The following is a 14967-nucleotide window of genomic DNA, read 5'->3' as shown; positions in this document are numbered from 1 at the left end:
CTCTGATAGAAGTGAAGCAGCAGGTAAGTATATGATGTCCATCTGTTAGGTATCTTCTGTGTATATGTCCCACTGTGCTGGCAGGTTTTCTTTAAGTACAATTGAAAATAGTTAAAATGTTTCATAATATTACTGTCTGTGACCTCCTGTCCCTCATTCCTCGTCCTGCTGTCACAAGCTGTCAGAGGCACAGGAAGTCAAATCTCCCATACAGGCTTTCTAACACTGGTAACATTTGGACAGAAGTATTTTGGTTTTTCTAAGTCTATTCAAAATAAAAAAAAAAAACTGGAGTGGGCCTGTGTAGGTGAAAACTCTGATTTAATGTTTTTTTTCTGGCTGATATAAAGCATGGTATTAATGATTTTCTGATGATGTTAAGAAGACCATTTACAAACATAGATAAAATTATGTCTATAAAAAAAAAGGACCAACAGTAACATACAGATTTTACAATAAATTACACTCACCATTATCATCACGATTCCCTTGAGGCTCCTCCATGCAGTAAACCTGGAAAAAATCAATGATATCTTCTTTGCTCATTGTCCAGTACACTGTGATGGAAGTGCTGGTTGCAGAATTTGCCTCCTGTAGTTTCAAATTTGGTGTCTGTGGAACTGCAAAATCATTATGTTACAGAATGTTTAAAAGATTACAACAGACTTGCCAAACAGAATTCTTGTATTCGCTGAACATGAATATTTTATTTATTTAATATTCATTTTAGTTTTTTGCATGTCTTGCAATTTTTAATAATTATTTCCCGTATAAACATTTCTCTTTCTGTGTGTTTCAGCCAGGTGACAAAGATTTAGTCCTCTGTAGTTGGTAAGCAAAGAGATTTGGAAACAAGATGATTTTTGGTTTTGTTCAATGTTCAGTATCTCTTTACGGTCACTAAATTCTCCATGACCCTTCCTGCCTTCTGCACATTGGACTATTTAGAAGCCCAGTATACTGTAAAGAATGGATTTTGATTATGCCATAGGTATCAGTACCTTGACTGTAAAGGCTTTACAGTAAGAGTATATAAATACAAGTTAATAATAATAATATTATGTCATGAAGGCTTGTGAACTACTTTAGTTGACCATGGGCGGCATTTATTTTTAGAGCAGACAAGTAGTCCAACAGCAAACTCAAAGTGTGCACATCATAGGTTGGCACCACAGGCTTTGGTGCACCTGGCCACTGATAATAATAAAAGGCAGCTATCTTAGGTGCTCAGGTAGACAGGCTGGGTGTAGCCTCTATGCAAGGAGAGCCCAGAAGTTCTCCCAAAGTTTATGTCTGTGGAACCAATACTTCTGAAGAGAGCATCAAAAGGAAAAAAGGGCCAGAAGGGTAAATTTGTGGATTTTTGTTCCCTGTCATGCTATTATGACTCTGATTCCCTGCAATGGAAAATGCTGAAGATTGATATGAGTTGATGTTTTTGTGAATAAAAATGGGCAGAATGCACTGAAAACTTTGCAGCAAGTGAGTTTGAAGCTAATCTCCCACAGTAGGAAAATATTCACAAATATCAATTCGCTCAAAAAAATGTATACTGTCATATAAAATACCATCGGGGTCCGGAAAAAGGACCCCACTTGGAGGGCGCACCAGCCAGAGCTGCGGACCAACAGTTGGTGACCACTTTCTTAAAAGACCACTGCTCACACAGATAGAGTAAAGGACTTTTTCTCCAGCATGCTGCTTGAAGCTCATAAATTTATGTTTTATAAATGTATGACCCTGAAGCTCAGATATCTCAAACACAACATTAAGTCATTTGTAAATGTATTTCTCACTGTATTTTTCACTATCTTCCCAATTTAGATTACTCATTTACATGTAATTTCCTGTACATGCCTTTTGATCTCATTTGTTGGATTACAACGTGTTATTATTATTAGGATAAGAGTGTATGAGGCCAGTGATAGACAGTAAAAATTAGTGAATCACATGTCTGGTCATGTTTGCCATTAGCAATCTATTGAGGGGTTTACTTTCACAAGCCTTAAAAACTTTTTACAAGGTAAACCACAACACATTTGTAAGACTTACTGCCAGGAAATCAATATCATCCAGCTCATCCAAGTCCTTGGCTGCTTTCTCCAGTATTTCCTTTGCTGCATCCACGTTTTGCTGGAAACTGACCATCTGGTCATACAAATAATCCATCTTCATCTTCTTCACTTCCTGAAAGCTCTCTCTATTTTCCTTGTGCTGGGCAATCACCTGGTCTACCATCTTTTCATTCTGTTCTGCCAAACTCTTTTCAGCATCTGTATAGTTTTTCTATGAATATAATATAAACTGTCACTTATGATACTTATGATCAATGATTTCAAAGAATTATTAGGGTAATATCTCAATGTTTTCAGACCAACATCCTCCAAAGCTGACCATAGACATGAATTAATTGGCTACAATCTCATGTCTGTGGGTCCCTGAAGACAGTGCTAGCCAAGAGATTGCAGAAGAAACAGCCCTCAGACAACTTTGTTCAATTTTTATATTTTTCACTGAGATGAATTGGTGCTAGAGCTGTATGCTACAGACCCTACAATACCCATAGTTAATATGGCTACCCAAAAATCCCAAGGCATTAATTAGAAATCACTAATGTTATATCAGACAGATTTGTTTGATTACCATTTTGTTACTCCATCTGGTTTTTGAATGGGGAAATGGGTCCCTGAAATGCATTGGGATTTTTCATAATACTATATGGATGCTCCATTAACTATTTCTATAGACCCATGATGCGAGGGATCCTAAAATGGTGATTTTTTATTGCCTCATTAATGTTTTATAAAAGGCATGCTGTCTACTAATTCTTCTTATGTCTTGAGCATCAACAAACAACTCTGAACATCACTTTCTCTCTTAATCTGTTTGCAAAAATATTAAGATTGGCAATCAGGCTCAAATGATGTTAAAATTACAAAGTAACTGTTTGCATGTAGATGTGTTAACAGCAGGGTGAGGCCTAAGATCTTTAGCTCATATATGGAGTCAAAAGATCTAACATCCCTATATCCATCCATAAAAGGACTTAAAATCTCAGATTCACTCCTCTGTTGTAAATAAACACAGAACAGAATAATCTATTAGCTTGTTTGTGCTTTTTGCATTAGCTCAGGATAATACCCAGACCTACTTTCCAGGTACAGCTGTACAAATCACAGCTACATTTGTTCCAATTAAAATACACACATCAAATGATCATTGTCAGTAATAGAACAAAGACACTTACTTCAACTTCGTTAAACAACGCCTCCACCCGAGGAACAAATTCTTCAGTTTTCAAGGAGCATTCCTGCAGCTTCTCTAGCAATTCTTCTAAATTACTCTAGAAACATAAAATAAATTCATTTTTCAAATGAATCATTTTAATTTGTGTGTGTTGGCATTTTTTAACCAACTATATATAAGAAATGTGCCTAATTTCAATTTCTATTGAACAATTGAGGGATGCCTTTCTAAAGAAGTAAAGCATGTTCACTAGAAATGTGCATTTTGGTAAATGAGGTGCAGGTAGGTGAAAATGAACTAAGAATACCTAATCATGTATAACGAAAACTAAAATAACAGGATTTTTACATGCAAGTGACTGGTTGAAGTCCCCCTGTTTACAAAGCTAAGTGTTTAGTCAATACCCTTTGGTAAATCAATGCCACCGCTGTATTTTTATTATTACACAGTATTTATATAGCGCCGACATATTGGACGTGCTGTCCAAAGTCATATCATTAGCTTGTCCCTCAATGGGATTCACAATCTATGTCCCTACCTCAGTTATATGTCAATTTTTGTAGGAAATCTTTTAACCTAACCGCTTGTTTTGCAGTGGGAGGAAACCAGAGTACACGGAGGAAACCCATGCAAACACGGGGAGAACCTTCAAACTCCATGCAGATAGTCCTGGCCAAGATACAAACCTGTAATCTAGCCCTGGAAAGGCCAGAGTGCTAACCTCTGTGCCCATCTGCATTTTTATGTAGATTACTATGGCCAGTGTTCCTTTGCAGTCCCTTTTTGCACAGATCATGGTGACCAATAGGGGAAAATGGTAATCCTGTAAACATTAGTCAGTTATATTGCAGGCAACATGGTGTAAACAATTATTTTAAACTTAACCTGTAAAAATTCTATTGATTTTATTCTATTTAAAAATTCATTTTCCACCATTTCCCAAAATCCTTAGGCCAAACACGCACAAGCATTAGTCCAATAGATTCCCCAATCAGTTTCTTCTCAGTCAGGAGCCCCTTAACAATTTACACTTGTGTATAATATTCTACCCTTCCAATCATGGGTGGGCATAGAGTGAATCATAGGCCAGATGCAAACTCCTGATTGAATTTGCTAGATTGTTTGTTTACATGGCAGATGAAGGACCCCTGTAAAGATGGAAGAAGACCCTCCAAAAATGTTCTTAAAAAATAATTTTAAGAAATGCAAAAACACACACATTTTTGCATCATGTAAAAGGAATAACTACATGTTTACATAATGCTAAAAATGTGATGATAGGTCCACTTTAGGTGACGTTCTTTTATTGCTAAATGTAAACAAACAGAATTAAAACAATTATTTGCACTTATTTTCTTAAAAAGTAAAGACTTACCGTCATAGAATTTACTGTATCTTCTAAAGTAGTGACATCATGGTTTTTATGATCACCAAAAACTTTATCAATAGCCACTATGGGGATCTTACAAGTGTTGCAGAAGGTATCAATCTGAGCCTTTTTGTCTTCTTGGGATGTTTTGGATATTTCTTCAAAGACCTCATCTTGTGTTTTTTCCTGCTCTATAAACTCAAATCCAGAATCTTCCTGTGCTTGTGGGGACTCTTGTACAGCATCCAGAAACAAATCACTCCCATGCTCTAAAGATTCCTGATCTTCAAACGTGATTTCCTTTAAAGAAACATCATCTTCTTCAAAGTCATCTGGAGAAAGAATGACATAGTCCAAAGCCTCATCTATTTCTTCCTCATCTGCAACATGTGTCTGTTTAGTAATGTGAGGCTTTGGTTCTGATAATTTTATAATATCATTATTTTGCCTGTTATAAATGCTTTCTTGCAAAAGAGGTGTGGAATCTATTTCATCCGTAGCTATTTTTGAAAAATCAGATGTTATGTCTTTATCTTTCTTAATTTTAGGCTCCAGATTCTCCTTCTCAAGATTTGATTCTTTGGGCAAAATCTCATAACTCAAATATTGTTCCTCTTCACTGCCCTCATCACTATAAAATTCTTCATCATCAGATTGGACAGCACCAGCTGGGAGTTCATCTTTCAGATTAAATTTTTCAAAATAGATTCCAGTACCATCATCATCTGAAATTCTGCTATGAAATGTTTTGACAGAAGTGGTACTGTCTGCATCTGACTGGTCATCTTCTTCTTTTGTTTTAAATCCTCTTACTTCTTCATAAAGATCTTTATAAAGGAAAGCTAAAGCAGGTGGCTCCTCTAAAAGCTCTGGGTTTATTGGGTAAGAAACAGGAAAAAGGAATGACTTGGTCAGTATACCTTCATCTGGATTAAATAGGGTTGCTCCATTTGTCTTCCTGGCCTCCTTATCTTGCTTTGGTGTATCTTCATCTTGGTTGGATGGTGGAAAAGCTTCAAAGTGTATTAAGTCCTTGTCAATGGACACACCATAAAAAGATTCGTCTAGATTTTGCAGCAAATAGTAGTCCACATCAGTGGATGATTGTCTTTCAGCAGAAAGACCATTTTCTTTTCTTGTACCATCATTACCTATGTCAGGCTCGTGCCTTGATTTTTTATTTTCAGTATCAATAGGTATTTTGTTATCAATTAATGTAAATTTTTCAAAATAATCTATTTCATGAGCAGGTTTATCAGGAAGTGTGCTTGTTTGAATTTCAGAAACTGCTATCAACTCTTTTTTATCTGTTGTGTAATTTTCTTTAGGTTCTTCAGGAACTGCCTGTGTATCATCTTCAACTAAAATCTGTTTTGGCCTAAGCATTGGGTTTTCCTCAAGGTATTCTAATCTGTCCTGCATCTCTTGGCTTGCTTCTTGATCAACAGTTGATATAAGATCTGGAGCAAGGATGTTCAAAATCTCTGACCCATCTGAAACAATACTGAACACATTTGATTCTGTGCTTGGTGGCTCATCTGCTTGGGGCTGCCCAGATTCTGGTGGATTGCACAGTTTAGCTATGTTTTCTAAGACACTGCTGATCTCTACAAGAACAAATGGTGGATAGTTTTCAATGTCATGCTGACTTGATACTATTTCAGGCTTATGTTCAACTAATGACTGTGGAATATATCCTTTATATTTTTTGCCATTTGTAACATTTCGTCCTTGTGGTTGTTTTACAGTCTCTGTGGTTTTCTTATCCTGTATATACTTTACTGGGCTAGATGCAGAGGCTGTACTGCCATGTTTCAATTCAGGGGCCTTTTCTGCTTTTTCAGGCTCTGAAAGAAAATATTATAGTTCTTATTATTATTAGTTACAGAATATTTGTATGAGAGAGTCCTGCCCCACCATGGAAACTGATCAAAGCTGGGGGAGTTGCATCTTAATCTTTATTAATGCAAAAAAAAAATATTCTGCCATAGAGTACAGTATTTGGGGTACAGTGCTGACCATAACTACCAAAGATACAGATTTGAGTGCACATTTTAGATGATTTTAAAACATCAATTTAGCAAACAGGATGACCAGGAGACTTCTAGCATGCAATAGAGGGATCATCAGCAGGAGGAATGATTCCACTATAAAGAGATTTACCGTTCTACTTTTACTATGGGTGATTCATGCAGGTAGTTATTGCAGAAAAGGACTGAGGATGTCCCTTTTGCAATAACTGTACTTACCTGCTTGATTGCTACCTAGCTGTAAAATTTTGTTGCGCATGCGCAGCTCTGCGTTGGTTGCTAAAAAAGCCTGGCAATTCCAGCTTTAAGAAACAAATAAGATGGCAGCCCCCTGTGATGGAATGGGAATAGGTAAATAATCACCTGTTTAGTTCTGCTTTAAACTAGTAGGGAAAGTTTAATACTAGCCTTAGAAAGGGCAGTTTTACTGAAAGATAAATGGATGCTTGGAACAGACTTTCAGCAGCAGTAGTGAGTCAATAAATATTAAATAAATTAAAGCATGCTAAGGAGAGTATATTGAGTGTGAATCTGATTTTACCTTTTTTGTTCTTTATATAATTATATTTTCCCCAAGTTTGTTTAAAACAAATTAAGGTTTAAATTCACTTAAAATTCACTCTGGTCTCTGGCTACCAAGAGTATTGCTAGTATTAAATTTGGTATACACAATCACTAATTGTTGCTGAAAGTAGTCATTAGTGATGGTTTTCAGCAAGCATAGAACAAAGGTAGGATAACCAGGAGGTACCAGACTGTGTCCTACCGGATAGAAAACAATAGTGGTCTTTAGTTCAGTGTTCTCCCCAGCCCCTTTTAACTGGGTGCACCACCTGCTTCTTTTCAGTAACCACATGAGTGCTTACTTAAAAGTTTGGTCACAATATAGGGGCTGTCAGCTGCCTGCAATTTCTTCCCATCCAGCTTAAAAATTCTGTGCTGAACACTGTAGTTGTTAGTGTTTAGCAGTCCGGCATGGTGAATAACTAGACAACATTGTGGGCAGCTGTAACAGCGGTAGGTTTTTAAAGGAGACAATTATTAATGATCTACCGCCTGTACGAAGCCTAACACAATGAACAGAAATACTTTTTCCGGTACACTTTTAGGATAAGTAAAGCACAAACAAAAAACACAGCCTACACATGCAGTCAACACATATATATTCTACAAAATACAGATATAATTACAGCCTATAAATTCAAACACTTTTAAATGACAATATACCACACTGATCAGGCTAGGTTAACAATAACTTGTACATTAAAATCACATTAAAAAGATCAAACATCGTCTTGCCACCTTCATATATCTCATTCCATTTATACCCCTTTATAAAATATTTGCTTATCTAAAAAATTTCTTAACTCTGCCTTTCTGATTATCACTTCTCACATCCCAAGATTCCTTTCATGTTGACCCCTCAGCCCTGGTATTTGCGAAACACCCCTAAAATGAATCATTTTTGAAACATAAGCAATCTGTGTTTACAGTATTGCCCTACCACATGATGTCCTTGGCAGAGTTTTCATGTTACTAATGTTTTGTGTATTTGAATGTTATTATATAGGTTCTTACTTCGTACATTGCTGCAGAAGATGTTGGTAGGATACATCAGTAATGATATTTATTATAAATAATACCCTCTCATCCATTATCCTTTATTTTGCATGGAGAGAATGTTGTTCTGCAGCACTGTCTGGAACCCTGACAACATAGCTATGGAAGTTCTGCTATGCTCTAAACCTTTTCTGGTTGGCATTCTCCACATATACCTACATGGTAAATCACAAGGGATTATTGATGCTGGATCTTATTAAAGGCATTTCACAGTCTACATATTATTGTCTCGCACGACAGTTAATGTATATCTGGCAGGGTATAAAACCCTGTTCCACATTACTTAGAACTAAAAAAAAAATGGGGGTATAATTTCACTGTAAGCCCATTGTCCTGCTTCATTTACTGACAACAAACTAACCTATGTACCAATGTAACCTTCAGAAGGCATTTCTGCAGCTTATAATTAAAATGAAAAATTAGATTTGCATAACAGTATTTATATACTGTATACTTACAATGTTTATCTGACTTACATAACTTCTACATTTAGCAGTCCACCCACCAGGGTTATATCGTTAAATAAATTTTAGAGCATCTTTATCATTGGATAAAGGTATTAGACTCTTCTGATGACAAGAAAAAATGAATTATTTGCTAGAAATGTTTATAGTGTTCTCTGCCTGAGCTGATGAAAAAATAAATGACATATCAGGTATTAGACATTGTGGAGTATCCAAAATTGGCAGTCTATTAGCCTGCCAGGCCAGATAAATATGATAAATTAGATCCAACCCTGTGTGACAACTAATTACCTGTCTGTGATCAGAGACCCTGAGCTGTCCAATCCCCATAGTGATTAATAGAAACAGACAAGATGGTAGATAACTGTTGACAGCCAATTTTCTACATTTAAAGCACGCCTAGTATTTACCCCAATTGTTCTGTTAAATTGATCTAAATGAAACATTCTGGAAAAATGTGGACAAAACCTTCCCTACCTGCATTAGTGGCTTTTGTTTTTTCTTCTGCATTGTCTGGTGAGGCAATGGTGGCTTCAGCTTGGACTGGTTTCATTTTCTCCCCCCCTGTTGTGCTCTCTGAGCTCACATCCAGCTTTGGCACTTCAGTATTCTGCAAAATATCTTCTTCAGGACACTTTGCAGGACTGTCAGTAACGCTGGCTTCTTCTGTGTGAGTGGATAGGTGACGTTTAGCTTTCTCCAGGGCTTGCTTGAAAGATTCCCCTACGCTGTCAGCAGATGGTTTGGGACTATCCCCACTTTTCTTGTGATGTGATGATGGTTTGGAATTATCCCCACTTTTCTTGTGATGTGACAGCCCTAAAAACTTTGAGGAGGATGAAGGCCTAACTTTTTTTCTGCGCAGTTTGCCTTCATCCATGATGAAAATTACTTTACCAGGTAGAGCTACAGCAGAGGAACTCTCCATGCTGTAGACATCAGAGGTTGTGCTGGCTTCTGATGCCCAAGGAGTGGAACATCGGCTTGATGTGGTCTCCCAGTGAATTCCACTGTCTTCACACTGGACTGTCACCATAGAGAAGTCCGGGTTGGACATGAGACATTGGAGTTTTGGTTTCACATCTTCAGTCTCTACTGCATCTTTTAAACTAAACAAAAAAAAAAAGCTGTTTAGTATGCAGAAAAAAACTATAATGCTGGGACAGGAAATAATTAAAAAGTTCCAATAACTATTACAAGACTTCAAATAGGAACCAGTAATTTTTGAACCTGGGCATATGTTTGCTTTCAAAGTTTTTTTTTGTGTATCGGTGTGACCATGGAGTTGGGTTTATTTAGAAACATGTTAAAAAAAGTATCTCAAGGAACAAACTTTTGTACTAATATTGGTCAGTGCAATCTGTAGATGTAAACCTAGATGTCATTTAATTTTCTGTTTTTTTCTATAAAACACTTCATGTTTAGGATTTTTTTTCATTCTTCATGACTATTTGAACATGTACTCGGAGGCATATTACTGCTTTAGACCTGCTTTTCCTGACAGTGACAACCATGCACCATTCCTTTGCAATGTCAGCCTGCTTGCTTGTAGTCTGAACCAGGGAAGCTCATGAACGAAAGACAATACAGGAGCATAACTGAAAGACATGTCACCCCAAGCCAAGGAGGGACTGAATAAAGACCAATATCACAGGATCAGGGAAAATCTACTTTAATCTATTTGGGGTTAGAACTACTTTAATCATTTTAAAACTGTTTTTTTTTTTTAAACTGCCGAGTACACAGAAATGACTGTGTTATGCATTTGTACAAATTATGTTCTCATCTATGCTTATGGTATTTTATGTTGGTTGTATATATCTCTATTCACAAACATGTGTCTAGTAGGAACAAGTAAACAATTCTTTCTAATATAACAGATGCTAATACTTCATATTTCTACTTGAACCCTTATATTTAACGTTACCCCAAAAGTGAACCTGTGCTTTGCCTATGTAGGCATGCAGAGTCAGGCCTTTGTATATTTCCAAGTTGTTATAGGTGAGCAAAGAGAAGGTGAGTATGTGCTACTGACACAACTGCCATTTCATTGAAATTGAAACCTATATGGGGAAAAGCACAAATTCACTTCAACCTCTCCTTAAACACAAACCAACCCACAGACTTTACACTTAACCCTAAAAAAAACAGCCAATCAAAGCCAATTATGTAACCCTCTAAAACAACCACTAAACCCTTTAACTCTACTACTGACCTAATTAAATCTAAATACAAAACTAATTCTTAGCATTAACTTTTTTTCTGCAGCAGTACATTCTATCTGATGTGGAAAACATTCGTACCAAAATCTGTTATTTTTTTAGTTTACTTTATTTGCAGTCTTGGTGATGAACAAGATACTGATACCTTATAATTCATTAGCAATAACATATAAAGTGGACTAGAATCAAAAGTGGACAAGAAATTTATTTTTAGACATTTACACAGATATTCAAACATCTCCATTTTGACTTTAGGTGTATCAAGGATGGGGAGAGGGGGTTTTCTTTGGACTATTTATGGACTGTATATATTTGAAGGTTTTAGTACACAGAAATGACCAGGAGACATCTATAGACAGGCAAATAATGTCTGTGTTGATAGATGACATAAGAACTGTCTGCTCAACATAATGAAAACTGATGAAAAGTAAAGCTTTTGAAGGTCAAACATGTAACACTGACAGAGCTAAATATGTGCATATTTCAGGTATGTCACCAGCAAAGCAGACAGCAGGCTTTTCACAATGACACAACACACTGGCAGTATTGGATCGTTAGGAGACCAGCCACTTCCAGAATGCCATGGGAGGGACAAAATGAGACTCCCCAGCTGTCACTTGCAAGGCCTCTTTAAATAGAATAAGCCTTTCCATGGGCAGAGCAGACTTTGAAATAACAGCCATTTACACTGGAGGGAAGCGCAGACTATTGCACATTCAGGGGGATTTTCATGTTTCAAAAGGGGCTCCCTCCACAAATTTCCTATAACAGGTATTCCCTACTTCCCATGTCATACCTCTGTGCCAGTTCTTCAATTTCTTCAGTGTCCAGGACAGTCTCAGGAAGGGTGTCATCCCCCAGACCAATGGAGACTTCTGAGGCTCTGTCACACTCAGGAGGGTACAAACTTTCCATCCTTTTTCTCTGTGTGTCACTTTTTATGGGGTGTTTGTGGTGTTCCCCTTGATCAGTCCTCCCCTGAGTTCCCCAGAGAGACTGGTGTCATTGCAGCAGCGGGTGCAGCCACTGGCTTCTATTCCCCTGACTAAGGGGAGTCTTAAAATAGTCCAAGAGAGCAAACAGCCTCAAACACACATGCTTTCTTTCAGCACCCAGAACTGCTTGGCCTGCCTCTTGTGAGGCCATGTGCTGGGTCCTAGGGCCAGGTCGGTTCACTCATAGCTTTTAAATGTTTTAGAGTATACTTTACCCCCACATATAGCCAGCAGGGAGTCCAACACAAAGACAAACTTGGGGCTTTCCAATAATGACACGAAAATAAAACAATTGTGTAAGTGTGTGTATATATAAATGTGTGTGTGTAAAAGTTTATGTTGTGGGAAAATAATCCCACCGTAGAATTTAGATTGGGGATGCCAATGAGCCTAAATATGATGTAGTTCGAAGACACTCTCCATCTTTGTCTCATTAAAAATATGTCTCTTGCCAAAACATGTGACATGTTAACAAATGGGCCTCAATTCAATATTTATTTGAACAAGAAATATTATCGAATTTTCAGGTAAACCCTACAAAATTAGGTTAACTCGGATCTGGGTAAATTCAACCATCCCAGCCACAATCAAATTAAGTTTCTGGTTAAAATAAACATAACTGTGATATTAGTTACAATGAGAATCAAGCAATGAAGGCATATTGGGGATGTTAATAAAAGAGGGTATCATACATTATGCCTTAGAAATTTCCAGGCTGATGGCAGTTTGTTGAGAAGATGCACTGCAGCATGAAGATATCTAGGTGTCTTCTGGATACTTTTAGACAAAGTATGCTACAAGCAGCAATTATCTGCTTCAATAAATAAATATGATCAGATTTTAGTGTATGGCGGTCCTTTTTCAGTAACTAGCTTCAAAATGAAACTTCAGCAATAACATGTCCCAGGATATACTTTCCTATGTTAGTAAATATGCTGAAATGATAGGAGCATCACTGACTACAAATAAACATCAGCAGAAGATGTCAGATGCCTGAATACATTTTTATAAAATGTACTGTAAAAATGACAGCTGTAATCTTATGGTTTGCAGTGGAGGTGCCTTTACAACCACCAGCCAATGGAGCCCTTGACACTTATTACTGTTACAGGCAGATCACAAAACACAAATGTGCAGATGTACACCAATCCCATCTTGTTTTTCCTGTATGGTAAATCTTGACACAGAGACAAGAGGTAACACCAATCATACAATGCCCTAACAAGGTTTCTAATTTTTCTACAACAAAACTAAAAACAGAAATAATTTATTTTGGTCTCTACATTTTAGCTACACTATATGCATTGTCTAAACATATTTGTGCTGGTTAGTAGTGTAAAGTAAACCTTCAATGACTTCCAGTTCAAGGGCTTTGCACCATGAACTTCATAGTATATGAAAATATGAAATATATTAACAGAACAGATTGATTTAGCAATAAATATATAAAAAACGATTAAGGCTAAGGGTTTATAAAATGCATACACTAAAGATAAATTCTAGAAGATTAGATAGATAGATAGATAGATAGATAGATAGATAGATAGATAGATAGATAGGAAACTGTTGAACTGTATTACTTGATACTTACTAGCATCCTCGGTAACTGAACTGAAATTGATTGTATCTCTAGTCCCGTCTGCTCTCTTGTCTGCACTGATACAGTAATGGAAACTCATAGAATACAAGTTGTGTAGTATTGTGTTGGTCATGGGGATACCCCTAGCGGAGGAGGTGAGAGATATTATTTTATGGCACCAGCACAGCTTAAAACATTAACAAATTACAGAGCAACTGTACATAGTTGCAAACATTGTAAAACAAAATTTTGGAGGACTCATGCCAGTTAATATGACTTTGCTTTGCCAGGATTTCCAGAAAAGATGAATCATAATTTAGCAATAGGAAAAACATTTGTTTAATATTTGTAAATAGTGTACAAATAATGAAAAATTTTCCTTTAAATATTATTATTTGGAAACAATTAAAATTAGATTTAATTTAGACAGTATACCCATACAGGTTATTAAACCCTGTAACTGAATCACAACATAGCACAGCAAATCATTCCTGAAACATAAGATATTCATATGTTTTATTTCTTCACAAATATCAAACTAAGATTAATATTCCTTTATTTAGGATAGTCAGTGGAATCATGCCAATCATCTCTGTTTTGTACACTAAGCCAAACGTCCATCTGCTTGAAATAAATAGATCTGTATTGTAAGCCTACATTTGCACGATACACCAGCAACTCTGGATGTACATTTGGTGAAAATTAATTATCCTCATGGCTCCACCCACTATCCATAAATGTGGATAAATCTGCTTTTTTAGAGAAATTGTGATGGAATAAACCCTGTCTTATAAAGGCTTTTTTCCAAGGTTGTACCTTTGGAGTAGATGTGAACATATTAAATATCAGTTTCTTACTATGAAGTTTTTTTTGTACACTTTGATAATGAAGTGCCAAGACTTGCAAAGTCAAATGAAAGTTGATATCCCCACATTTATGTGCATTAAATATATTATCCATTTAAAAATTAGCTGCCTAAGCAATTCTAACCTGTCCTATCTCTAGGAAGTATAATATACCATTTAGTTAAAACTGCTGCATGCCCTCAAGGCAATCAGACTGGCCTAAATTGTAAGGAACCCTTAAAGTGATGTTTTACAATGCATTCCCAGTCATTCCAAAGCATGGGAAAAGTTCTGGCACCAACTTATAATATTAAAGCTTACGGTCCACAACCTGCTTTAGAAATTGGCCAAAAGGGATGAGCAAGAAATAAGGGAACAGGCAAGCTCAACAACAAAGTACATCCGTCAGAACTTTGTCTATTTGGAACAGCCAGCATTTGGCTATAATAAGAGCTGCAGGTGTGATTTTAAAGCCAACACATAAGTCAGGGCTCTATTTATAAAAAAAGGGAATCAGAAATTCCCTTCCTGGTCCATGTGTTTCAATGATAGTAATGATTCCCACAAGGGAACATCTAATTCCCTGTTTTATAAATA

General features: G+C 36.6%; 1 protein-coding gene across 1 annotated transcript in view; it reads right to left on the bottom strand.

Moving 5' to 3' along the window:
• CMYA5 (cardiomyopathy associated 5) overlaps window positions 1-11977 on the bottom strand; it is a 28511-nt gene extending 16534 nt beyond the window's left edge. Inside the window, exons 1-6 of the mRNA XM_072413970.1 lie at window positions 11748-11977; window positions 9207-9838; window positions 4622-6462; window positions 3248-3343; window positions 2053-2286; window positions 471-636 (exon numbers count right to left, since the gene is read on the bottom strand). Coding sequence (XP_072270071.1) covers window positions 471-636; window positions 2053-2286; window positions 3248-3343; window positions 4622-6462; window positions 9207-9838; window positions 11748-11866 — 3088 coding nt within the window. The 5' untranslated portion in view covers window positions 11867-11977. The remainder of the gene's footprint in view (window positions 1-470; window positions 637-2052; window positions 2287-3247; window positions 3344-4621; window positions 6463-9206; window positions 9839-11747) is intronic.
• Window positions 11978-14967: the final 2990 nt, after the last annotated feature.

This window comes from Pyxicephalus adspersus, chromosome 6 (genome assembly GCF_032062135.1).
Source record: "Pyxicephalus adspersus chromosome 6, UCB_Pads_2.0, whole genome shotgun sequence".
Lineage (NCBI taxonomy): Eukaryota > Metazoa > Chordata > Amphibia > Anura > Pyxicephalidae > Pyxicephalus > Pyxicephalus adspersus.
This window is presented reverse-complemented; position numbering and strand designations above follow the sequence as displayed.